Here is a 26502-nt window from a genome sequence, read left to right on the forward strand (position 1 = left end):
TCTTTACTTACACCTCTCCTATCTTTAATTTTATTATATTATTGTTTCAATTATTTTTTTCGACCAATCACGATGTAAATTCGAATTATATGTCATTGAGGTAAAATAATAAAGTTATGCTTTTGTCGTTTTCTTGTAGGTAATACCATAATGATAATTCACTGATGAACTTCTAGAATCCCTTGCTTAGATTAAAGAATTATCTAAAAAGTTGGAATATGTTTTTAATATGTCCATGGAATATAATAAAAGCTTATGATAAAGCTTGATTTTTGTTTACGCCCGGCTTGATTTCAAAGTCTCTTAAAAAGCACCTGTGATTTAGTCCAATCAGAAACAAGAAAGAGTGTCAACCATGAAACCTAACCAATGAAAATACAATAGGATCCAGCTGTGTTTCTTAAATAGAAGAAATAACATGACCCATCCCACAGTGCAGTGAATGTATATAGCTTATACCTGGTAGGATTGTTTGTATGGTTTTCATTGAAGTGGACAAGTACTTAAGACAATATGGATACCGTTGATGCTTTGAAAGCGGAAGTGGACCGAATATCTCGGGAACTAGATCAAACTAATAGCGAAAAGAATCAGGCAGCTCAGTATGGTCTTGTACTGCTGGAGGAGAAGGAAAATATTCAAAGCCGATGTGAGGAACTAGAAATTCTCTTTGAAAACACTAAACATGAGCTGGCGGTAACACAGGAGGTTAGTATGCTTAGTTTTTCTCGCAACCCAGAACTTCGTGGAATAAGTGATAGTTTTGGGTATTGGGCAAGTGGAAATCACAATTGACCTCTGGCTCTTGGTACTGTATTGGGTGTAAAGGGATTTTAGCTGGAAGCTATTAGATTTTGATTTTAGTTCGCAAATACTGTTTGGGGTGTAATCTGAAATGCTGGCACTGTTTGGGGGAGTCACCTGGTAGGGCCATCAATCAGTGACATGCTAGTCATATATATAGTAGCTAAGTAGTGGCACTGGTACATTTGACTTGTTGACAGTTTTGACTTAGGGCTGGTAGTGTGTGTCAAATGTAAGATCTCTGTGCTGTATCATAGTGCTGAAATGGGTGGACATAAATTATGATCATGTCTGACAGACAGTCTCATCTTAGAGCAGTGGTTGACAACCTACACTCAGCTCAGGAACCGTATGTGACTCTTTCAAGCCACTTGTGTGGCTCTAGAAGCTTCTTTAAATAATTATTACATCAAAATAAAGATGTCATATACTGTAAATTGGTAGAACATTCCAGTCAAAATTATATATATATATATACACACATATACATGTACATATGTAAATATATACATATATATATTTATATGTTCAGCTTTGATAAGATCTATAGCTATCAATTATTTTAATTTGTAAAAATACCTTTTTATAGTCTGGACTTCTCATCACTGACAGCACAACATTTTGATTAAAAAAAAAAAAAAAAAAAAAAAAAAGGCTCATCTAGCTATAATAAGGGTTGCCAACCACTGTTCTTGAGTGCACACAGACTCTGAGGTCTCCTTTGCATAAAAATGAAGATGAAAGTATTTCTGTTACTTTGTAAACAATATATGACCAATCTGTAACACTGTCAGTGTGGCAGTGTTCTGCAACCCCCAGCAATTATTGGGCAGTACTTATCCTATTATGCACATCCCAAAAGGGGATGGCGAGCCAAGGCTTGTACCCACCCTCCACCCATCCCACACCCATTTGTTGTCCTGTTTATTGTAGCTCCTTTGGGTGAAGGGCCATCCTTGTTTCCCACCCAATGTCCAGGTTAGAGGAAGACCAGCAAGGCACTGTACCTCCACAGCAGAGCCCAATATCCAAAGCTAGTTTAACCCCACTGCTTCATCATATGGTGACCCCATCACCCACTCCAGAATTTACAGAGCAGACAAGAAATCCCTCAGGCCACATCAGCTTATCATTCACTGAGTCATGAAATTTGCAGGGTGTCCCAGTATAAAAATGTTGTGATCATGGGGGATTCCTATTACAGAAATACTGACTGGGAAAATTGAGTAAATCAGGAAGCGCAAGATTTCTTAGATGTGGTGCAGGATAATTTCATAAAACAAATGGTTACTGATCCTATGAGGGGAGAGAATACTTTGGACTTACTTTGAACTAATAATGAGCATCTAACAAATGTAAAAGTGGGAGGTAGTCTAGGATCTAACGATCAAGAAATACCTGTAAAATTTAATATTATATAAGGAGAATCAAATAGTACATATAATGTTCCAGTACCAGACTTCAGGAGAACCAATTTTGATATGATGAGAAAGTATTTAGAACAACTGGTCACTTATGAGACCAACCCAGGGGGCCATGATGGGTTAAGACATAAGATACAGCCACCCCATACATTATTAGAGCACTCAGGTCACTTACAAGTGAGAGGTCAACAGCCTGGTCAGTGATCTGGATGAAATGTACAGTAACCTAACAGCTTTAATTTTAAATGCACAAAATAAATTTATTCCCCACAAGGCAATATAGAAGAATAGTAATACAACCAAGTAGATGACGGACAGGTTGAAAAATGAGGTCAGAATAAAAAGCGGACTTTACTCCAGAATAAATGAAAAGGAAATGCACCTTAGATCCAAATATAACATTATGGCAAGACTAGTTAAAAAGAACATGCACACAGTAAAATGTAACTACAAAATTAAGTTTACCAGACAAGAGAGGTTCAACCCAAAAGGGCTTCTTTCATATCTACAGAACAAAAAATAAGGAAATGATAGGCCCAATTAAAAACAGTGTTTAACAAATATTTTCTCTCTCAGTGTTTACAAAGGAGAGGTTTGATATAGTACCTGACTGTGATCTGATTTTCCGTGGTGATGAAGGAAGTAAACTATCTGACATCACTATTAGCAAGGTAGAGGTAGTCAAACAGATTGATAAACTCAAAGATGCAAAATCCCCAGGCCCAGATGAAATTTTTCCAAGAGTACTTAAAGAGTATAAATTTGAAATCTGCGACCAGTTAACAGAGAGATTTAATAAGTCGGGAGACACTGGTTTTGTGCCTATTGCTTGGGGGCAGGAAAATTTTGCTCCTGTTTTCAAAAAGGGAGATAAATTGTCTATATGTGACTACAGGCCAATTGGTTTAACATCAGTTATAGATAAAATACATATACCAATGCATTTTTCCCCCTTACAAGGGAGGTAGCCAAAAAATGAAGGTATAAAATCCACTCCCACCCATTTCATCCCCACATACTCCAATCCAATTCACCCCCTCCCTCTTTCTTATCTTGGCTGCTCCTGGATGACAGGTCATCCCTGCATTCCACCCATTGCCCTGGGTCACAAGCAATGTAGCAAGACACAACACATCTACAGCAAGGCTACTTCATTTAATTGGCGACCCCCTCCCTCTTCATCACCTCATGCAGAAAAAGAGAAGATGGAAAGAAATCCCTTTGGGCTGTGTCAAAATGTCATTCACGTACTCCCTCACACCCCATCCCACACCCACTCCCATGCAGCACAGCATTATCTATACACAACCATCCTCCACTCACCCATATTTTGTCTTCTCTCTTCCTCAACAGACATTCCTCTCTTTTGTAATGCCCCTTTTACCCCCATCCATCCATCTCATCCTTCAACGCCCCCTCATGTTCACTTCTTCCACCTTTGCCTTACACACACCTTTTACTAATCTTTCTTCACTCATTCTTTCCATGTGTCCAAACCATCCCAATACCCTTTCATCAACCCTATCTCCCAACTCCCTTTCCACGTCCACTCTCCTCACCTTGTTTCTCACTCTATCCAGGCTAGTAACCCCAACCATACTTCTCAGGCATTTCATCTTAAATACATTCAAACTCCTCTCTTATGTTCCATGTTTCTGCCTCATACAGTGCTGTTGGCATAATCACTCCTTCATACAATTTCTTCTTAACATCCATTCCCAAAGGTTTATTTTTCATTACACTTTTTAAACCCCCAAGGCATTCACTTGCTTCTCTCAATCTACATTCTGCCTCCACTCCCCCCTTTCCTGCAACATTTGCACCCAAGTATCTAAAGCTATCCACTTCCTCTAGTATGTCTTCTTTAATACTTGCTTCCAATTTGCTGCCACATCATCCCCTTGTACACCTCATCACCTTACTTTTACCAATATTTTGAACTTACTTCTTTTGCATACCTTCCCACACTCTGTCACTAACTTCCTCAATCCCTCCTCTGATCCTGCTACAAGTGCAGTGTCATCAAACTACAACTGGCTTAATTCCCACTTTTCTCCATTTTCTTTAACCATCTCCAATCCCTGGCCCATTACCCTTGTGTTTACTTCTTGCACCACCCCATCCATATGTATATATATTGAGCAGCCAAGGTGACATAACACATCCCTGAGGAAGTCCCATTTTTACCTCAAACTACTTGCTCTCTCCATTTCTAATTTTAACACAGGCTCTACTACTCTTGTAAAAATCCTTGACTGCTCTTAACAGCTTTCCTCCTATCCCATATATCTGTAATACCTCCTAGAGTGCCTTCCTATCAACACTGTCAAAAACCTTTTCCAAATCCATAAAGGCCCAAAAAACATCCTTAACTTTACCTAAAACTTTCTTACATATCTACCTTACCACAAAAATCTGATCCATACAACCCCTACCAGTCCTGAACCCACTCTGTTCCTCACCAATTACTCCCTCTCTTCTAATCCTCTCATAAGCCTTCCCAACTACACTCAACAAACTGATACCTCAGAAACTACTACACTCACACTTGTCCCTCTTTCCCTTGTAAAGTAGAATAATACAGGCACTCCTCCAGTCCTCTGGCACTCTTCCCTCTTTTAGACAAACATTAAACCTCACCAGCCAGTCCACCATCACTGTACCTCCTTTTTAGACATAGACACTCTCAGGTTCTTTACCTGCTCTCATCATTTTAATAACTGCTTTCACCTCATCTTTCCTTATTTCTCCTCCATTTTCCTCATTCATCACTGTCATTTTCTTAGTGCTTCCCACTGCAACTACCTTTCCCTCCCTATCCTCCTTCACATTTAGCAACTCCCTAAAATATTTTGCCCATCTTCCTCTTACTGCCATTTCTTCCATTATCATCTCTCCATCTGCACCTTTTATCTTTTCTTCTCTGCTTGATTTGCCTCCTCTTCCTTTCTTAATTTCCTTCCAGATCTTTTTATTACTTTCAAAATTTTCTGTCATACTCTTGCCCCATTTCACATCTGATCTCCTCTTTGCCTCCTTTATCTTATGCTAAATTTCTCTTTTCTTTTTTTGTACCTCTCATATGATTGTCTCGTTCTATTATAACCAATCTGCAAATGCTTGCCTCTCTTCTACAACCTTCTTTGATTCATCATCCCAGCACTCACTATCCTTCCTTCTATTTCTTCCTGTTCTCCTTGTTGAACACACCAACTTTGCACACTTTGTGACTCACTCCTTGAACCATCCCTATTCCTCCTCCACTCCTAGTTCTACTCTATCCTTCACTCACTCCCACTCCTCTATCGGCTTCTTATACTCTTTCTCCTTTTCTTTTTCATTTAAGCAGTTTAGGCACCTCCCTACCTTTTGCCCTTTTCCTCTTTCTCCATCTATCCCCTACTCTCAACTTACTTTCCACCAAAAAATGATCTGATATTCCCCCCCACTCTCTCCTGAGAACATGTACATCCAAAACTCTTCCTACTCTTCTCCTGGTTACCACTATGTAGTCAATTAAAGCCCTACCTACCACCCTTCCATCCACCATCCTCTCCCATGTGTATTTATGCTTGACTTTCTTCCTAAATACTGTACTATCATCAACTCTCTAGACACATCTCCATCAACTCTCCACTATGATTTTTTCCTAGAACTCTACACTTCCCAACCACTCCATCTATTGGTTCATTCCCTACCCTTGCATTAAGATCTCCCAATACTACCACTTTGACATTTCTCCCAAATCCCTCTATGCACTCATTTAAATCTGTCCAAAAAGCCTCCCTTTCCTCTGCACTCTTCTCACTACCAGGCCCATATGCACTTACAAAAAACCACATCTCCCTTTCCAGTTTCACCTTCATCCACGTTAACCTTGTACAAAACTCCTTCCACTTCACCCACACACACACACATTTACCTATATCTTCACTTACCAGTAAAGCCACCCCTTCTCTCGCTCATCCTCTCTTCACTCTTGATACTGTCCCAGCTACACTCCCAAACTCAAACTCACTCCTCCCTTTCAACTTGGTTTCATTCAATGCCAACACATCCGTCTTTCTTCTCGCAAACATACTGCCTATCTCTTCCCTTTACTCTCATCTATATCACATCCATGCACATTAAAAGACCCAAACCTTAGGGTTCTGGTTAGAAAACTCCTCCCAGACTCTCTTATGCTTTTGCTTTTTTAAGGAATGTCTCTTTTGGGGCTACAGAGAGTAGAATGCTTAGTCCTATCCCTGTCCCGTTTTTGTCGCCTTTTATGACTCAAGTGGGAACACTTGTTTGTAGCATTCTTCACCCCCACCACAGGATTTGGTGAAAAAAGGAAATGAACACTCAGAGAAGTGGTACAGGACAGTGTTAAGAGTGGTGGGACAACATTACAGAAGGACAGTTGCAGTATGATAAAGTATCATTTCTCTATGAATAGAAATTTCCTCCTCTATCACAGACATAGTGATGTGTGGCTCTGGTCCATAGGGGCACCCCATATAGACCCTAAAGTATCAGCTGCATGCTACTTAGCAGCTTTTAACCCCACAATAACATGCAGCCAATACCCCAGATGGGGATAGGCAAAATGCTTGAATCAATAATAGTTTATTGAATCAGAGATCACATCGAGACACATAATTTAATTTGTGACTCACAGCATGGGTTCTCCGAGGGTAAGTCATGTGTGACTGATCTTATATCTATTTACACTAATGTATACAAAGCATTTTGGGTCCTTTATTGTTCATTATGTATATAAACAACTTGGACAATGAGATTAATAGTGATGTTAGTAAGTTTGTGGATGACACTAAAATACATACATATACCAAGGCTTTTTCCCCCTTACAAGGGAGGTAGCCAAAAAGAAAAAGGCATAAAATCATTCCCACCCATTCCATCCCTAAGTACACTCCATTCCCCTCCACCCTCCCTCCCATCTTAGCACCTCCTAGTTTGTGGATGACACTAAAATGGGACACCTAATTAGGTCAGGAGAAGATGCTGAGATTCTGCAGGAAGAACTTAAGAAATTGTTCACATGGTCAGTGAAATGGCAATTAGACTTCAATATCTCAAAAGCAGATATAGCTTAGATAACACATTTTTAGAGAAAACTAAGTTTGAGAGAGACTTGGGAGTTCTAGTGAGTCTTGACCTTAAATCCAGGAAAGTGCATAAGTGCCAGGAATAGAGATAACAGAGCATTAGGTTTCATTGCTAGGACAGTTATGGATAGAAATGCAGAGATAATGATCAAACTCTATACCTACTGAAAACTATTGTATGATGAACCTTTGGCATCAACTTAAGTACAATAATTTTCAGCAGTCACATTATGCTGAGGACCATTAGTGATGCTGATTGCTGTGATGAGTATTGCTATGGTGATATATATTGTAATTCCCATGGTGACACTTTATGACAAAATGGCCAAGGGGATTATCTTGATATACTGCAGTCAGCTTGGCTTGATGATCCAGCCTTCTTTCCCCTATATTTCCCCCTTGTTCATGGAGGGTATCAAACTGCACAGGAGAAGCAGCTGAGCCCCCAAGCAGACATTGATGATTTCTTCTAGAAGATCTTAGATGGGATGACCAGGAAGGAGATCCCAATGATGACGTTTGAAAAGGTATTGCAGATGATTTGTGATGCTGAAAGTTCTGCAATTCCCTTCTTCCCTCCACTCGCCCAACAGCACAATACAAATTTGGTCTTTGACCTATAGAATGGATAATTCACTAGAATCAGTACTGAAGAGGATGACCAAACTGATACATGGACTCAGAAATTCACATTACAAGGAGAGGCTGAGGCACCTTAACCTATACTCTCTGGAAAGACAGAGGGTGGGGTGATCTAATAGAGGTGTTCAAGTGGATCAAAGGCTTTAACAAGGGCAGGACTCACAGTAATGGATTTAAATTGGTCAAATTTAAGAAGGAAATAGGCAAGAACTGGTTTACTAATAGGGTAGTCAATGAATGGAATAGACTTAGTAACCATGTAGTGAGTGCTGAAACTATCAGTAGTTTTAAGAAATGGTTAGACAACTTTATGAATGGGGATGACAGGTGGTAATGGACATGGAACTGCCTAGTTTAGGCCTTATGGTCTCTTGCAGTTTCCTTCATTCTAATGTTTTTTCTGTGAGGTAGTCTGCAACCTAGGTCAGGAGTCACCCTTGGATCCTCTTAGCAGACAAGGATGCAAGAATGGCAGTAGCACTTGCTAGCTTTAATGCTTTTTCTACATCCAGAAATACCACAATTGCAGGCTAACTACTGACCAATCCAAGAAGGCTTACCACATAGTCAGTTGCTGCCACTCCTTTTATGAAGCCATACATATTGTGATGGAAGGGTTCCATCCACCACAGGAAGTGATTGAGCACCATCCGCTCACCAGTCTTACAAAGGATTACAAAGGCGGAGCATGCCGACAGGAGACCTTTTGATCCATAACTAGGTTGAATGCAAAAAAAAAAAAAGAAAAAAAATCATATTAATAATAAATTAAAACTATAATAATGAAAAAATAAATAAAATACATAAATAAATGCATAGGTATAGTTGAATAACAAACAAAAAGGTAAATAGTAAATGATTATAAATTGACATATAACTAATGATAAATGAAAATCAGACAGACAAATTATAACAAAACAAAAACAAATAATATAAGATAAATTATAATCATTACAGCATCTTACTTAGGTATTTATCTAAATGATTCTTAAAGCTTTGAACTGAACTACATTGCACTACCTGTGCAGGAAGTTTATTCCATTCATTAACTACACGGTTGGCAAAGTTGTTTCTACCTACTTCCAAATTGAATCTATTTCCGGACAGTTTGAGACCATTGTTTCTTGTCTGATTCTCATTCAATGTGAAAATTTGGTCACTTTTGATGTTGTCAATTCCCTTTAAAATCTTAAAGACCTGTATCAAGTCACCTCTGAGTCTACGCTTTTTTAGGGAAAACAGATTCATGTGCTTAAGTCGATTTTCGTATGATTCATTTTTGATATTTGGAATCAGTTTTGTGGCTCGCCGTTGTACTTTTTCCAGTCTGTCAATGTCTTTAATGAGATTCGGTGACCATACGGAAACAGCATATTCCAAATGTGGACGAACTAATGATTTATATAGCTTGTTAATGAGTGATGGACTTTTGAAATCAAAAGATCGCGCAATCAATCCCAGAATCTTATTTGCTTTCTCAGAGGCTGAAATACACTGCTTGGATGATTTGAGGTCGTTACTGATAATTACGCCTAGATCATTTTCACTATCCACTTTTTTTAATGAATTTCCAAATAACTTGTAATCGTACTTACTGTTATTTTTACCTATGTGCATTACCTTGCATTTATTTGTGTTAAATTTCATTAGCCACTTTTCAGACCATTGCTGTAATTGATCTAAATCTTCTTGAATATCTAATTGGTTTGAGTGATCATTTGCCACTCCGCACAGTTTTGTATCATCAGCAAATTTGGAAACAGTAGATTTTAGTCCATGGTCTATATCATTTATATATACTATGAATAGAAGTGGCCCAAGAACGGAACCCTGAGGAACTCCACTTGCAACACTTTTCCATCCAGAAGTTTTTCCATTTAAAACAACTCTCTGTTTTCGACCTTTCAACCAATTACTAGTCCAACCTAATAGGCTACCACTTATTCCATGCAAAGCTAATTTAGTAAGTAGTCTTTCGTGTGGGACGGTATCAAAAGCTTTTGCAAAGTCTAGATATATTAAATCTATATTGTTTCTTTTGTCATAATTGGAGATAACTGTGTTGTAGAATTCGAGTAAGTTAGTCACGCAAGAACGTTTCCGTCTGAAACCATGCTGGCTATCATTTATCAAACGGTTACTTTCTAAATGATATTCAATATCATCTCTGATGATAGTTTCCATTATTTTTCCTACAATCGAAGTCAAACTTATAGGCCTATAGTTATTTGGTTTCTTTTTGTCACCTTTTTTGAATATGGGAGTAACGTTAGCTAGCTTCCATTCTCTTGGGACATCTCCGGATATGATGGATTTCTTGAAAATAATTTCTAATGGAACAACAATCTCATTTTTCATTTCCTTTAAGATTCTTGGATGCCAACCGTCAGGCCCTGGTGTTTTATTAACTTTGAGTTTGTCTATACACCTTTTAATTTTTTCTTTTGTTATATTTACCGTAGTGAGTAAGTTTACCCCAGACTTTTCACAGGTTTCAGTTTGGAATTCACGTTGAGGTGTTCATTGACATTATGTCCGGCATCCCTTTCTAAAATTATATTTTGTCCTCCAGTGACATTATATCCTACCGTGATATTTTTTCCTCCACTATGATTACATCCCATCGTGATCTTTTGTCTTCCACTGTCATTACATCCTATCTTGATATTTTGGCCTTCATTGACATTCTGTCCGGTATCTCTTCCTAAAATTATATTTTGTCCTTCACTGACATTATATCCTACCGTGATATTTTCTCCTCCATTATCATTACATCCTATCGTGATATTTTGTTCTCCACTATCATTATTTCCCATCGTGATCTTTTGTCCTCCACTGTCATTACATCCCATTGTGACATTTTGTCCTATGACATTACATCCTAATGTGTCATATCGTCCTCTAGCGACATTAAATCCTAAAATTATATTTTGTCCTATACTGGTACATTGTTCTACATTAATGCTATACTCTACACTGTTTTCCCAAGTACATTCTATTTCCCCTTCCCTTTGGCCTTCTACCCTAAAAAAGGAGCTAGTTCATTACAAACTCCCACAATGAGGTTTGTAAGAACATCTTTGCCTCTGCGGGTAAGGTGGATCCCATCAGAAGCGTAAAGGTCATGGCGCCTAGAAAAGAGATACCAAGGATCAAGAAAGTGGTGTCCCAATTGTGTGCACAACTGCGATATCCTATCATTGATCCCTATGGCTCTACTGTTCCAACACGAACCTGCGTAGATCCTCGGGAGGATCCCACAGACTACGTGACGGCTCCCACGTTCCTTCATCTCCTGAAGGAGGACCTTGTAATTCCGAACAAGCTCCTCTGATCTCACCCTACCTACATCGTTACTTCCCGTATGAACAATCGTAACCGTGTTCTTCCGTCCTTGCTCCCTGATGGACCGGGTACAATCAACGATCCCACGGCCCGGTTGACATACAAGCTTGCAACGTCGCTTAGTCTTTCGCTGCAGGATGTCGTCATAGCCTCGAACCATGGAGTCCCCCACCACCAAGAACTCCTGGTTTTCAGCCACTTCATCCTCCAGTAGAGCAAAACGATTGACTAGAGCCAGCGGTTGCTCCACAGGGCACACGTCTACCGAACGCGGGCTCGACAAACGGGACCCCACGGAGCGCCACTCGCTCATGGCAGTGACAGTAGGCGAAGAAGTGGAACGCTCTTTGGGTTGTGGGGAGGGTTCACTCTTCTCACGGAGCGCACTCCTGAGAAGCCGAATTTCCTCCTCACACATCCTGAGACGGACCTCTAGGTTCACGCAACCTTCACAAGCCATTTTGCTCCCCCTTTAGCAATAAAAACGGCAAAGAGAAAATACAAATCAACAACAACAAAAAATCAAGCGGTCTCTAATAAACTAAATACGCGAAGCTTACTCTGCTTACCTTATACTATTTCTCCTACCTTTGGAGTACGGTAACAGAAAACTGTTTTGAAATTAAATAGAACCCTGCACTATACAATGTATAGCGCTATACGTATACAATGAATGTATAGCGCTATACGTATACAAGGACGTGAGGGATATGGGCCTGTAGCTGTGTGGATCCTTAGACTTGGGGAATGGCACGATATCTGCCTTTTTCTACTCTGCAGGAAGATGCTCTGCCTGCCAGGAGGCAGTGATGAGTGCCAACTCCCCAGAAGGTCCCACTTGTCTCAAGAAGGATTAAGGTATCCCATCACCACCAAGTGCTGTATCCTTGATTGTCTTACGAGCCTGCTGAATTTTCATGAGTGTAAAGGGAGAGTCCATCAGGGCAGCTGTGGCCATTGCTGCATGGATTACATCCTCTCTATACTGCCTGATGGGTGGGGAAAGTTGGGTGGAAGAGGAGCAGTCTGCAAATTGCTGTGCCAGCAGCTCTGCCTGTTGTTTGGGGTGTAGGTGAGTTGGGGGAGGGAGTTCTTGCCATGATGGGGTGGAAAAGGAGGAGCAGAATGGAAGGGTGAGGAAAGGATGACTAGGGTGGAGGAGGGAAGAGGAAATGGAGTAGGGTGGGGGTAGGAGGTTTAGGGTGGTAGGGGGAGGAGTGGGGTGGAATAGGGGAGGACGTGTGGGTTGGGAGAGGGTTGGGGGGATAGGATGGGGAGGAGGAGTGAGGTGGGAGAGGGGCATAGAGGAAGGATTAGGGTGGGAGGGGGGAGATGACATAGAGTGGGAAGGGAGAGGAGGGGTGGGGTGGGAGGGGGAGGAAGAAGAGGATGGGTTTTGTGGGAGTGGAGGGAAGAGGAAGACTGGTTTTGTGGGAGTGGGGAGGTGAGGGGGACACCATGGAGGGAGGGGTAGGGGAGCCCCTGTCTACCTCTCCTGTTTGCTTTCCATTGTTTCATCCCTGCTGCTCCTCAGGAACAACAATAATGGCTACTGGTCCTCCTCTGAAATCAGATCACTGGCTTTTGACAATGGGGTGGGTGAGTGTTGCAGTGGGGTGGTGTTGGTGGTGCTGCCTTCCGTGGCCATCTGTGACCTTGACCTTCAAGTTTGCGGTTTCTCCTACTGTAGACGGTGATGGGGCAGGGTTGGAGTGGGGGCAGTAACTTGGAGCAACTGGTCATATAATTTGTGTACAACCCTCAGCATGAACACTTCTGTGGTAGGGTCATTCACCCCTATACACTTCATCATGGCCATAACCATGGTGGTCATGAACCCCTTCATTCCTTTGATGGCCATGACAAGGAGGCCTGGGAAGGAGCTGGGGAGGGGGGGGGCACTCTGCTTCTGCTCTTACACTGTTACCGCTAAGGTGTGGGAGGATGGGGGGCTGGTAACAGTGGATATGCCTTCATTGACATTAGAGGTAGTGGGGGAAGGGTGGGGTGGTGGGTGTGTATACCTCCACAGACATAAGTGGCACTGGGGTTGGGGGGTTGGCTTGTGGTGGATGACTCTGTGCTGGTGCATTCAATGGTTGCTTGTGGGGGGTGGGGGGGCTTTGCCAGTATTTTCTTTAAGGCACTGCAATTGGCACTCCATGCCTTGTGTTCTTCCCTGCAATTGGGGCACTTTGGAGTGACTGCCTTCCCTTCCTTGTGCTTCTTAAAGCATTCCCCAGATTGTTGGGAGCTGCTGCAGACAGTGCATTTCATCTGGTGGCAACATTTTGATTGATGGTGTCCAAACTGTTGGTACATGAACCATTGAAGCAGTTCTGGGGGGAGTGGGATGAGCTTATATTTGCTCCAGTTCTCCAGGTTTAGCTTGGCAGGGAGCAGTTCCTGCATATCCACTGTTCAGTGCTTCCTTCATTAGGTGAAGTCATCTCCTGGCAGTTGAAACTCTCTGGTACTGTTGCACTTTGTCCAGCGAGAACTCCACCTGAGAAGTATGATAAGGGTTACTAGGCTGGATAGAGTGTATATTTGTTAGTTATTATTTGTCTGTTTATTATTTGCTTGATTTTCATTTATTATTATTTATCTCAATTCATCATTATTTTCTATTTACCTGTTTGTTTATTAGTGAACTATACTGATGCATTTTCTTTATTTATTATTATTTATATTATTATCATTTTATTTATTTTATTTTATATGTATATATATTTTTTATCATTATTATATATATATATATATATATATATATATACATATATATATTTATATATATATATATATATATATATATATATATATATATATATATATATATATATAGCATCCGACCTAGTTATGGACCAAAAGGATTCCTGTCGGCATGCTCCTCCTTTTTAATCCTTTGTAATCCTTTGTGAGGAGGAGAGTGAGGGTGAAAAGGGAGTTGGGAGATAGGGTTGATGAAAGAGTATTGGGATGGTTTGGACATGTGGAAAGAATGAGTGAAGAAAGTTTAGTAAAAGAGGTGTGGAAGAACAACATGAGGGGATGACCAAGGATGAGATGGATGGATGGGGTAAAAGGGGCATTGGGAAAGAGGGGATTGTGTTGAGGAAGCATGAGAGAGGACAGAATATAGGGGTGAATGTAGAATGGTTGTGTATGGATGATGCTGTGATACATGAAAGGGAGTGGGTGGGGGGATGGGGGGTGAGGGAGTATGTGTGAAAAATAAATTGATGGAGCCCAAAGGGCTTTCTCCCCGTCTTCTCCATGAGGGGACGGAGAGAGTGGGTTGCCAATTTAACCTCTTCAGTACGGGCCTTAAATCTCGCGGGCAGCAGGCGCTGCCAGCGTATGACGTGTCGTAATAATACTCGCATCATAAAATATAGTCACCTCTTATATTGATCGTTCTCTCTTTCACCCGTGAATTTTGATAACCATAGAAAATGTGATTAAAGACAGTTTAGAGAGTATGTAAAAACGCAGGGGCAACTACAATAAATATAATCAAGACGCCGATATGGCAGCCTCGCGTATCCACTTGCTCCTCATGCCGCCTACGTATACGGCACCGTATGGAAGGGGTTAATGAAACTGCCTTGGTTTGGATGTGCTGTGTCTTGTGACACTGCTTCTGACCCAGGGCAGTGGGCAAGATGCAGGGATGACCCATCATCCAGGAGGAGCCAAGATAAAGGTATTACAAAGGTGGAGCATGCCGATAGGAGACCTTTTGGTCCATATCTAGGTCGGATGCGAAAAAAATTATAATAATAAATTAATAAATAAAAACTAAATGTAAATAACATAAAATAAATAAATGCATAGGTATAGTTAAATAATAAACAAACAGGTAAATAATAAATAATAATAAATTGACATATAACTAATAATAAATGAAAAACAGACAAATGATAACAAAACAAAAACAAACAATATAAAATAAATTATAATCACTACAGCATCTTGCTTAGGTGTTTATCTAAATGATTCTTAAAGCTTCGAACTGAACTACATTGCACTACCTGTGCAGGAAGTTTATTCCATTCATTAACTACACGGTTGGCAAAGTTGTTTCAACCTACTTCCAAATTGAATCTATTTCCGGACAGTTTGAGACCATTGTTTCTTGTCTGATTCTCATTCAATGTGAAAATTTTGTCACTTTTGATGTTGTCAATTCCCTTTAGAATTTTAAAGACCTGTATCAAGTCACCTCTGAGTCTACGCTTTTTTAGGGAAAACAGATTCATATGTTTTAGTCGATTTTCGTATGATTTATTTTTTATATTTGGAATCAGTTTTGTGGCTTGCCGTTGTACTTTTTCCAATCTGTCAATGTCTTTAATGAGATTCAGTGACCATATGGAAACAGCATATTCCAAATGTGGACGAACTAACGATTTATATAGCTTTTTTATGAATGATGGACTTTTGAAATCAAAAGATCGCACAATCAGTCCTAGAATCTTATTTGCTTTCTCAGAGGCTGAAATACACTGCTTGGATGATTTGAGATTGTTACTGATAATTATGCCGAGATCTTTTTCACTATCCACTTTTGTTAACGAATTTCCAAATAACTTGTAATCGTACTTAGTTATTTTTATCTACAACAACTCCTCGTTTAATGACCTACTCGGTTAATGACAACGCGGAGTAATGACGGGCTTTATGACAGACCAGTATTCGTTTAACGTAAATCTCCCGAAGTTACGACGTCGTGTACGATAAGTTGGCTGAGGCAAATTTGTATGATGTTATAAATGAACTTGTACAGTGGATATTAGCTGTGAGGTAAAGTGTTCTGAAGCTTAGGTCTACATTACCATCCTGCAAGCTGCAAAAACTACCTGGGGTACAGTATATACCGGTATTGGTAAATTTTTAGTTTCAACCATGGGCACAATATAGCAATAGAAAATTAATCATTAATTTTGTAAATTATAATGTATCAATGTAATATGCAATTTTGTGAGCGGAAATAAAAAAACAAAAAAGGTGCTAAAACAGATTTCGTAACTAACGAGGTCGTGTCGGACGAATGGTACGCCATGTTTGTTATGATAGATGCCGACGTCGAAGAAATGAAAGAATGATAAATTCGTCTAACTAAACTAAACTAACCTAACCTAACCTGTGTTTAATAAATCATTACCTGCAAATTAAATGTCATCCAGCTCGTCCTCATTGTCATCGTCGTGAGAGACGTTGGCGGGCTTTTCAACCACTCTTTCAGCTTGCAGGGTATACAAAGTTCTTGCAGCTTGAAGGAATGCATGCATCTTCACTCCATAACATTCCTTCAAGAAAATATACCTGGCGAGCTACTGTCGGAAGTACCGAGGCCGTCAATTGACAGACGACAAGATGGCGTCCCGATCTATGCTACTGACTTTGTTCATTAGCATATTTGCTTGTAGCAAGGTATTTTCTATTTTCATTTCCGCCCACAACATTGCATATTACGTTGATACATTTTAATTTACAAAATTAATAATTAATTTTCTATTGCTATATTGTGCCCATAGTCGAAACCAAAAAAATACCCCGGCATTTAATATGGAATGTCAGCATACACGAATTTGGTCATACACGGTAATTTCAGGAACCTAACCACCGCATTATTTGAGGGCTTTCTGTACCATCAAAACAGTAAATAAAGCTTTAATGTACTGTATAAAAGAGGGAAAATACAGGTACTCCTCGTTTAACGACCTACTCGGTTAATGACAACTCGGAGTAACGACGGGCTTTATGACATTCGTTTAACGTAAATCTCCCGAAGTTACGACGTCGTGTACGATAATTAAGTTGGCTGAGGCAAATTTGTATGATGTTATAAATGAACTTGTACGGTGGATATTAGCTGTGAGGTAAAGTGTTCTGAAGCTTAGGTCTACATTACCATCCTGCAAGCTGCAAAAACTACCTGGGGTACAATATATACCGGTAGTGGTAAATTTTTAGTTTCGACCAAGGGCGCAATATACATACATACATACATACATATACCAAAGCTTTTTCCCCCTTCAAGAGAAAGGCACAAAAATACTCCCACCCAATATAGCAATAGAAAATTAATTATTAATTTTGTAAATTATAATGTATCAACGTAATATGCAATTTTGTGAGCGGAAATAAAAAAAAAGGTGCTAAAACAAATTTCATAAGTAACGAAGTCATGTCGGACGAATGGTACACCATGTTTGTTATGATAGATGCCAATGTCGAGGAAATGAAAGGATGATAAATTCGCTTAAGGGGGTACGCAACACCTGGAGGTCATTTTCTAAACTATTTAGAGTAAAGAGCTGAAACTTCTCAGGTAAATATGTATCCATGTTGCCTACATTTTAGGTGAAACAGAATGATGTATGTACACATGTACATATGTACACATGTACGTATACCAGTAGTGACATTTAAAAGTGCACAGCACCATAATACGTGGACCAATTTGTTTTATATTTTGGCTATGATTAGTCAGTAGGCACACCTAGGGCCGGTCATTGAGTAATTGAACAATTTCCTTTATACTTTTGCATACAGGCATTTCAATTTTAATGTCCGGCAAAAATCGTGAAAAATAATTTTTTTTTTTGTCTTGTTTCCATTATTACTCCGAACTCTTTCATCCTATTCAAAATATTCGAATGATCGGCCCTAGCAGTTACTAAAAGTAATATTCCCTGTAAGTTTCATCTAAATCTGATGTATTTTAGATTTTTTATGATTAAAAAAAAGTAAAAAAATATCGAACGGAGATATGGCAACTTGAAATATAAATATATCTGTACCTTGCTTATAGTTTCACCAATTTGACTGATTTTTTCATGGCTTAATTCTTATTATATAATGAGTAAGTACAGTAAAAATCATCAACATATTTTAATTATAAGTACTTTAAATACTGAAAAACTAAAGTATAAGTATATCACAGTAGTGACGACGCACAGACGACACCATCATATAATTTGCTTTTTTGCACCTTTGTCGGTTTCTTCATATGAAACCTCACTGCTAGGGGTCTTCAGGGTATCTAAATCATTGGAAAGAGGTTTATTTTCCAGCAGTGGGCGCCTTCTCTTTCCTCATCAGATTCCCCTCACCAATCTATGTTGGTAGGGCACCCCCTCCAGCATCATATGATGTCCCTTCTTCTCTCTTCTTTCTCTCTTCTTCCTGTATAGCCTTGATCTTTTTCCTCTTGCTTTCTTCTTTGGATTTAATCTTCTCTTTGAATTGTTTAGTCTAATGTTGTCCTTTACCTCTGTCACTGTCACAGAGGTGCAGGTGAGGGCGGTGGTGGAGTGAGAGGTGGTGAGGTCTTGGTTAGTCGTCTTTGACTGCTTGCCATCTTTAACTGCTGTATTTTGTCATTGTGGATGTTCTTTTGTTCTTTTTGCTACCCATGATGACTGTACTAAAGAGTAATATGTACTAGCTAAAGTAATAGATTGCAATGAGAGCTCATGAGACATGCGCACTTTTCCTTTCAGAGCTAGCCGGTAACTGACGCTTAGCTTTGCTCAAAGTTGGCAAAACTTCTCCCACCACCTTCCTCCCTTCCCCTCCACCATCGTACTGGCCATTGAAGCACTGGGCGAGCGTAAATTCAATCAAATTTCAACGTTATTCAATGCGCCTGAAGGTCCTAAATGGCACGCCTCTCTCTAGTGTGGGTTGCGCCTTTAACTCTGTCCCTTTCAACCTCACCCAAGACCTTTAAATTGCGCGCGGCTGGAAAATTATTTGTCGGGATTTATTTCTAAATGGTATACGAACATTTTGAACACAGTTTTGAAAAATGCCATATCTTGACCAAATTCACCCCCCCAGGTGTCGCGTACCCCCTTAACCTAAACTAAACTAACCTAACCTGTGTTTGATAAATCATAACCTGCAAATTAAATGTCATCTGGCTCGTCCTCGTCGTCGTGGTGAGAGACGTTGGCAGACGACAAGATGGCACCCCGATCCTATGCTACCGACTTCGTTCATTAGCATATTTTCTTGTAGCATGGTATTTTTTAATTTCATTTCCGCCCACAAAATTGCATATTATGTTGATACATTTTAATTTACAAAATTAATAATTAATTTTCTATTGCTATATTGCGCCCATGGTCGAAACTAAAAAAATACCCCGGTATTCAATATGGAATGTCAGCATACGCGGATTTGGTCATATACGGTAATTTCGGGAACATAACCACTGTAAATAAACAGTAAATAAAGCTTTAATGTACTGTATAAAAGAGGGAATTACACGAAAATAAAGATACATGTATTGCTGGACATTGTACATACAGTACATGTACGTATATGTATACACTTTCACTTAACGACCAATTCGGTTAACGACGGCGCGCTGGTCCCAATTGTCGTCGTTAAACGAGAAGTGGTTGTACATAATAAAGATACATGTATTGCTGGATGTTGTACATACAGTACATGTACGTATATGTATACACTTTCGCTTAACGACCAATTCGGTTAATGACAGCGACGTCGCTGGTCCCAATTGTCGTCGTTAAATGAGGAGTGGTTGTATGTGCATTACCTTGCATTTACTTGTGTTAAATTTCATTAGCCACTTTTCAGACCATTGCTGTAATTTATCTAAATCTTCTTGAATATCTAATTGGTTTAAGTGATCATTTGCCATTCCACACAGTTTTGTATCATCAGCAAATTTGGAAACAGTAGATTTTAGTCCATGGTCTATATCATTTATATACAGTATACTATGAATAGAAGTGGCCCAAGGAACTCCACTTGAAACATTTTTCCATCTAGAAGTTTTTCCATGTAACCACTTCACTACGGGACTTAAATCTCGCGGGCAGCAGCCAATGCCAGCCGTACGACGTGTCGTAATAATACTCGCATCATAAAATATAGTCACGGCTTATATCGATCGTTCTCTCTTTCACCCGTGAATTTTGAAAACCACAGAGAATGGGATTAAGAGCAGATTAGGGAGAATGATTAATTCGAGATAACTGTGTTGTAGAATTTGAGTAAGTTAGTCACGCAAGAACGTTTCCGTCTGAAACCATACTGGCTATCATCAAACGGTTACTTTCTAAATGATATTTGATAACATCTCTGATGATAGTTTCCATTATTTTTCCTACGATTGAAGTCAAACTTATAGGCCTATAGTTATTTGGTTTATTTTTGTCACCTTTTTTGAATATGGGAGTAACATTAGCTAGCTTCCATTCTCTTTGGACATCTCCGGATATGATGGATTTCTTGAAAATAATTTCTAATGGAACAACAATCTCATTTTTCATTTCCTTTAAGATTCTTGGATGCCAACCGTCAGGCCCTGGTATTTACCTAGTTGTATTTACCTAGTTGTAATATACGGGAGGGGAGCTATGCTCGTGGTGATCTGTCTTTGTATCTCTCCGCATCAAGTTTTATCTTAAAATCTTGTATAGTGTTTGCACATACTGTTTTGTTGTCTAATTTGTTCCATGTATTAATCGCTCTGTGTGGGAAACTGTTCCTTTTCAAGTTTTTTCTATAACTATCTTTTTTCAGTTTTTTTTTTTTTTGTGTGTCCTCTTGTTTTACCATTGTCCCACACTAACAGGTCATTCCTGTCTAAAACTTCCATTCCTTTCATTATTTTGTAGATAGTCAGCAAATCTCCTCTTTCTCTTCTTTGTTCCAGTGTTGGTAGGTTCAGTTTGGATAGTCTTTGTTCATATGTTAGTTCGGCGAGAGTCAGTGCTAGTTTGGTTGTCGCTCTTTGTAATATTTCTAGTTTCTTAATATTCTTTTTGTTTTATTAACTTTGAGTTTATCTATACACCTTTTAATTTTTTCTTTTGTTATATTTGCCGTAGTGAGTAAGTTTACCCTAGACTTTTCACAGGTTTCAGTTTGGAGTTCACTTTGAGGTGAGGTTGATGGAAGTGGAGTATGTGGGGATGGAATGGGTAGGAGTGGTTTTTATGACTTTTTTGGCTACCTCCTTTATAAGGAGAAAAAAAGTCTTTGGTATGTGTAATTTTGATATACAAATATAATTACTAATTGTGTGTATACAGTAGGCCCTCAACATTCATGAGGGTTAGGGGATCGAGAACCTTGCAAAATTGGAAAATTTGCGAATGTTTGGTGTTCATATTTCATGTACACATACATAATAGTAATGTTTACTTAATATAATAGAGTTTCCTTTACCTAATATTAGGATTTCCTTTAGCTAAGAATAATGTTTCCTTCATCAAATAAACCTAATAACTCATAAAACTCCCCAAACAGTATGAAATATTGCACATGTTATGGTTTAATAACATAATAAATACATGTAGAAAAAACAAAACACTCACAAATTGTATAAGTTTTGGTGCACTACTACTTGTGATGATGATGATGGTGATGATAGCCATGCAGTTACTGATGATGAATAACTGGATGAGATGATGTGGAGTGTAACTGCATGACATGAGGAGTCTAGTGCCTGGGTTGAGGTTCAGGTGGGACAATAGGGGTAGCAGCAGGCTTCCTTGTGAAATACATTGTGATTGGCAACTGAGACAGTTTCCTCTTCATGTCATCAAAAATAGTCTTGTAAGGAGTGATGCTCTTATCAGTATCGCTCATCACCATCAGTGCTCTCACCATTGATGGATCTGTCATACAATAATTGTTTGAGTTGTGTTGTCATTCTCATTGCTTCCCCCAGCTTTTCAAGAATGAGAGCTTGAAGGTGATCAATCTCAGCAACACTATCTTCCTCTTCATCTTCACTGTCTGACTGCACAATCTCTAACAGTTGATCATCATTTAAGGCCATGGCATGTTCTTCAGCCAGTTCCCTCACCTCATACTCCTGCATGTCCTTGAACCCTTCACTACCAACTAGCCTAGCTAGCTCCACCATCCTCTTCCCAGCATCATTAACCTCCTCCTGATGATCAAAGCCTGTGAAATTGCACACACACACACTGGCCACAGTGCCCTCCAACAACCATTGACTGTCTGAGGGTGCAAATCCTTAACCCCTTCAATACGGGCCACATCGCACGTCTGGCAGCATCAGCTGCCAGGCGTGCGATGTTGCGTCATAATACTCGCATTATAAAAAATAAAGTCATTACTCTATTGCTCATTCTCATTCACCCATGAATTTTGATAACCATAGAAAATATGATGAAACCAGTTTACAGAGTATGTGGGTCACGCAGGTATGACTACAATAAATATAATCAAGACGCCGACGTCGGCATCCTCGTGTACCCACTTGCCCCTCATGACGCCTACGTAGGCATCACTGTATGGTAGGGGATTAAGGCACTCCTGCACAATTGAGAGGCAGTCAGCAGTAGTGAATTTTTTCCAGTATTGAATGACACTAAAGTCAGGGTTTCCATCCAATGCAGCGTGAAGCCTCTACATGCATCTGCATGTGCAATAGGCTTTAAAGGCAGTTATCACACCCTGATCAAGAGGCTGTATGAGGGAGGTTGTGTTTGGCGGCATAAACACAACCTCAGTGTCATCGCACATTCCATCAAGTGACACTGGGTGACCTGGAGCATTATCTAGGAGCAGGAGGATTTTGTTTGGGAGGCCCTTCTCTTGTAGGTATGCCCATACCTCCATCAGGAAACAGTGGTGGAACCAGTCAATAGCGATGGTGTTGGTTGTCCATGCTTTTACATTATGCATCCAGAACACTGGCAGTAAGTTCTTGTTGCATCCCTTAAGTGCTCTGGGGTTAGCAGACTTGTAAATAAAGCCTGGCTTGATGGTGTGGCCAGCAGCATTAGCACAAAGCATTGATATGCATCGGTCCGTAGAAGCTTTGAACCCTGGCGCACTCATCTCCTCCTTGGCAACAAAGGTTCTGGCAGGCATCTTCTTCCAAAAGAGGCCTGTTTCATCTATATTCCATACCTGCTCAGGCCTGTATCCCTTATCTTCAATAATTTTCTTCAAAGCACCAGGGAATGCAGCAGCCAAAACATGATCTGCCAAACCTGATTCCCTGCACATTTTCAAATTGTACAAGGAAAACCGCCCCTTGAATCTGTCAAACGATCTTTTACTTGCTAAAAATTCAGACTGGGTGGTGGCCTTTATCATTTGTTACTCTGTCATACAATGCTTTTCCCTTTGCATGAATTGGATTGCCTTTTTTGTTCAGGTCTGTTATCCACACATATAAAGTAGATTCCATCTTGGATATAGCATTGCTTCTTACCTGCAACACTTGCTTAGCGGAAGGAGGAGCAGTAGATGCCAGTGCTGCCCAAATGTTCACCTAATTTTTCTTAATTGAATGCAATCTGCTCTCGTTTACATTAAATAGTTCTCCAACAGTAGAATTGCTCATATTACCTGCCCTACTCTTGTCTAGCAACTCCACCTTCTCCAAATTCATCACTTTCTTTAATCTTTTTGAAGTAGACTCGTCATGAGAGGTTTCTGCTCGCTTTGGGGCCATAGTTCACAACAAACACATGTGAACTGTTAGCAATCACTTCAAGCTGACTGAACTGCCACCTGGACAAACAAGACAGTGACTGAGGCAGAGTGATGGACTGGTGGGCTGACAGTCGGGGTGATCAGGGAAGGAGGGTAATGACGTGGTGATAGGCTGCTTTGTTATTTTTTTGTGCAAATTTTGGTGGCAGACTAGTAGGCTGATGGTGGGGGATGAGGGAGGGAGGGTAGTGACATGGTGATTGGCTGCTTTGTTATTTTTTCACAGGAATTATAGTAAATCTGTTTGTGCTGCTGGAAACTCGTAAATATGAGGTCTGTTAGAAAAGTATCCGACTTTATTTATTTATTTATCTATTGTGAAAACCTGATGGATTTGAATCAAGTATGCTTGCATGAGCCGACCTTGAACCTTTGTGCGCATGCGTGAATTTTTTCCTGCCTGTCGATAGCATCAGTTGCTGGCAAGTAACATTTGCATGAGGTACTGTGTAGTGCTCTTGGCCGTTTTTCATTGCAAGGAAAATGACGGAACGACTTGAGCACCCAGGACTCACCAGTGATTATGGTATTCATGAAGTTGGGGTCACTGTTTGTGGAGTCGAGCATGTCCTGTGAGACTTCAACATGAAGTTGCTTTTGCTCTGCCGTTAGCAGCTTTGGCACGAATTTTGCTGCCACTCTCTTCATAGCCAAATCTTCGGTTACAATGGAATGTGTCAAAAAAGTGCTAATGCCCACCTCTTCTGCAATTTCTCAGATGGTCCTGCATCACCACAGCGTTCACTTTGGCAATGACCTGGTCATTTCAGCATGTTGATGGCCAACCTGAGTATGGCTCGCTCTCCACCATTGTGCGGCCATCTTTAAACCAATTGTACCACTCCTTAATTTGTGTGATGCCCATAGCATTGTCACCGAAAGCCATCTAAATCTTCCGAATGGTTTCCACCTGGCTGTCACCCAATTTCTGGCAAAATTTGATGCAGTAGCGCTGCTCCAGTTGTTCCATCATTTTCCTTGCAATGAAAAACCGCAGAGAGCACTACACACTACCTCACGCAAATGCTGCTTACCAGCATTTGACGCTATTGACAGGCAGGAAAAAATTCACGCATGCACACAAATGTTCAAGGTCGGCTCATGCAAGTGCGTTTGATTCAAATCCATCAGGTTTTCGAAAAAAAAAAAGTCGGATACTTTTCTAACAGACCTCGTATGCAAACCTCGCAAAAGTGAAACTCATGAATGTTGAGGGCCTATTGTATATATATATATATATATATATATATATATATATATATATAGGCGGGGGGATGGGGGGTGAGGTAGTATGTGTGAGCAAAATTTGACACAGCCCGAAGGGATTTCTCCCCATCTCCTTTTATGCATGGGGGGACGGAGAGGGGGGGTCGCCGATTTAATGAAGCGGCCTTGCTGTGGATGTGCTGTGTCTTGCGACACTGCTTCTGACCCAGGGCAGTGGACAAGGTGCAGGGATGACCCGTCATCCAGGAGGTGCTAAGATAAGAGGGAGGGTGGAGGGGTGTGGAGTGTATTCAGGGATGGAATGGGTGGGAATGATTTTATGCCTTTTCCTTTTTGGCTACCTCCCTTGTAAGGGGGAAAAAGCTTTGGTATATGTATGTATGTATATATATATATATATATACAGACGCTCCTCTACTTACGTTAATTCGTTTTACGTTTTTTCGATTTTACGTTTGACTAAAAAAAAATGCAAAAAAAAAAAATTGTGAGTGAATTTTTGAGTTTAGTGCGCTCTCTGTAGTACGAGACGTTCAAACGATTACAAAGGTGGAGCATGCCGACAGGAGACCTTTTGATCCATATCTAGGTCGGATGCGAAAAAAAATCATATGAATAATAAAATAATAAATAAAAACTATAATAATGTAAATAACAAATAAAATACATAAATAAATGCATAGGTATGGTTAAATAATAAACAAACAGGTAAATAGTGAATAATAATAAATTGACATATAACTAATCAAAATTAATCTAGTCTGATGGATGTTGGTTGAACCAAGTACGTGACAGCTGGACGAGACAGTGAAGTATGATTTTTGAATAAAATGAATAATAGGTTTAAAATAAATCAGGAGAACCCTCCCCTAATGGAAAAATATATAAGTACACATACAGGTACATACACAAACACACACGTTTACATATACACATGCCGTACTTACACGTGTTTACAATACAGATATGCTGTATACAGGCACACACACACACACTCACACACAAACATAGATTGGGCATATACAAGTTTTCATCGGGGAGGGCAATTATTGTCGACGACTTACGCATGACGCTGCATCCATTGTTTACAAGGCACAAACGACAGACTGAACGTGCCGTGCCTCCTCCTCCCCCTACTCCTCCTCCTCCACCATCTCACTTTATGTTGCTTGAATTTAATTGATTTGAAATTAATGTTATTATTTTACAATGTTATGTTTATAATTAATGATTTAGGGGTGTTTTATAAGATACGGTAATAGAATTTATGGATGTATAGTACAGTATGAATGGTCATACATTACTGGAACGTACAGTAACAACTTACGTTCATTTTCACGTTACGTTCGGAACGTAACTAAAACGTAAGTTGAGGAGCGTCTGTATATATACACACACACGCACACACACACTTACGTCAG

At 39.9% G+C, this 26502-nt stretch overlaps 1 protein-coding gene across 1 annotated transcript in view; it reads left to right on the forward strand.

The window, feature by feature from the left end:
* The first annotated feature begins 343 nt into the window (after nucleotides 1-343).
* The window catches only part of BicD (Microtubule-associated protein Bicaudal D), a 327397-nt gene continuing 301238 nt past the window's right edge, over nucleotides 344-26502 (forward strand). Inside the window, exon 1 of the mRNA XM_076209252.1 lies at nucleotides 344-708. Within this exon, the coding sequence (XP_076065367.1) occupies nucleotides 514-708 (195 nt within the window). The 5' untranslated portion in view covers nucleotides 344-513. The remainder of the gene's footprint in view (nucleotides 709-26502) is intronic.

The sequence above is a fragment of the Oratosquilla oratoria genome, chromosome 26, assembly GCF_046742065.1.
Source record: "Oratosquilla oratoria isolate Oo_2021 chromosome 26, ASM4674206v1, whole genome shotgun sequence".
NCBI classification, from domain to species: Eukaryota; Metazoa; Arthropoda; class Malacostraca; order Stomatopoda; family Squillidae; genus Oratosquilla; species Oratosquilla oratoria.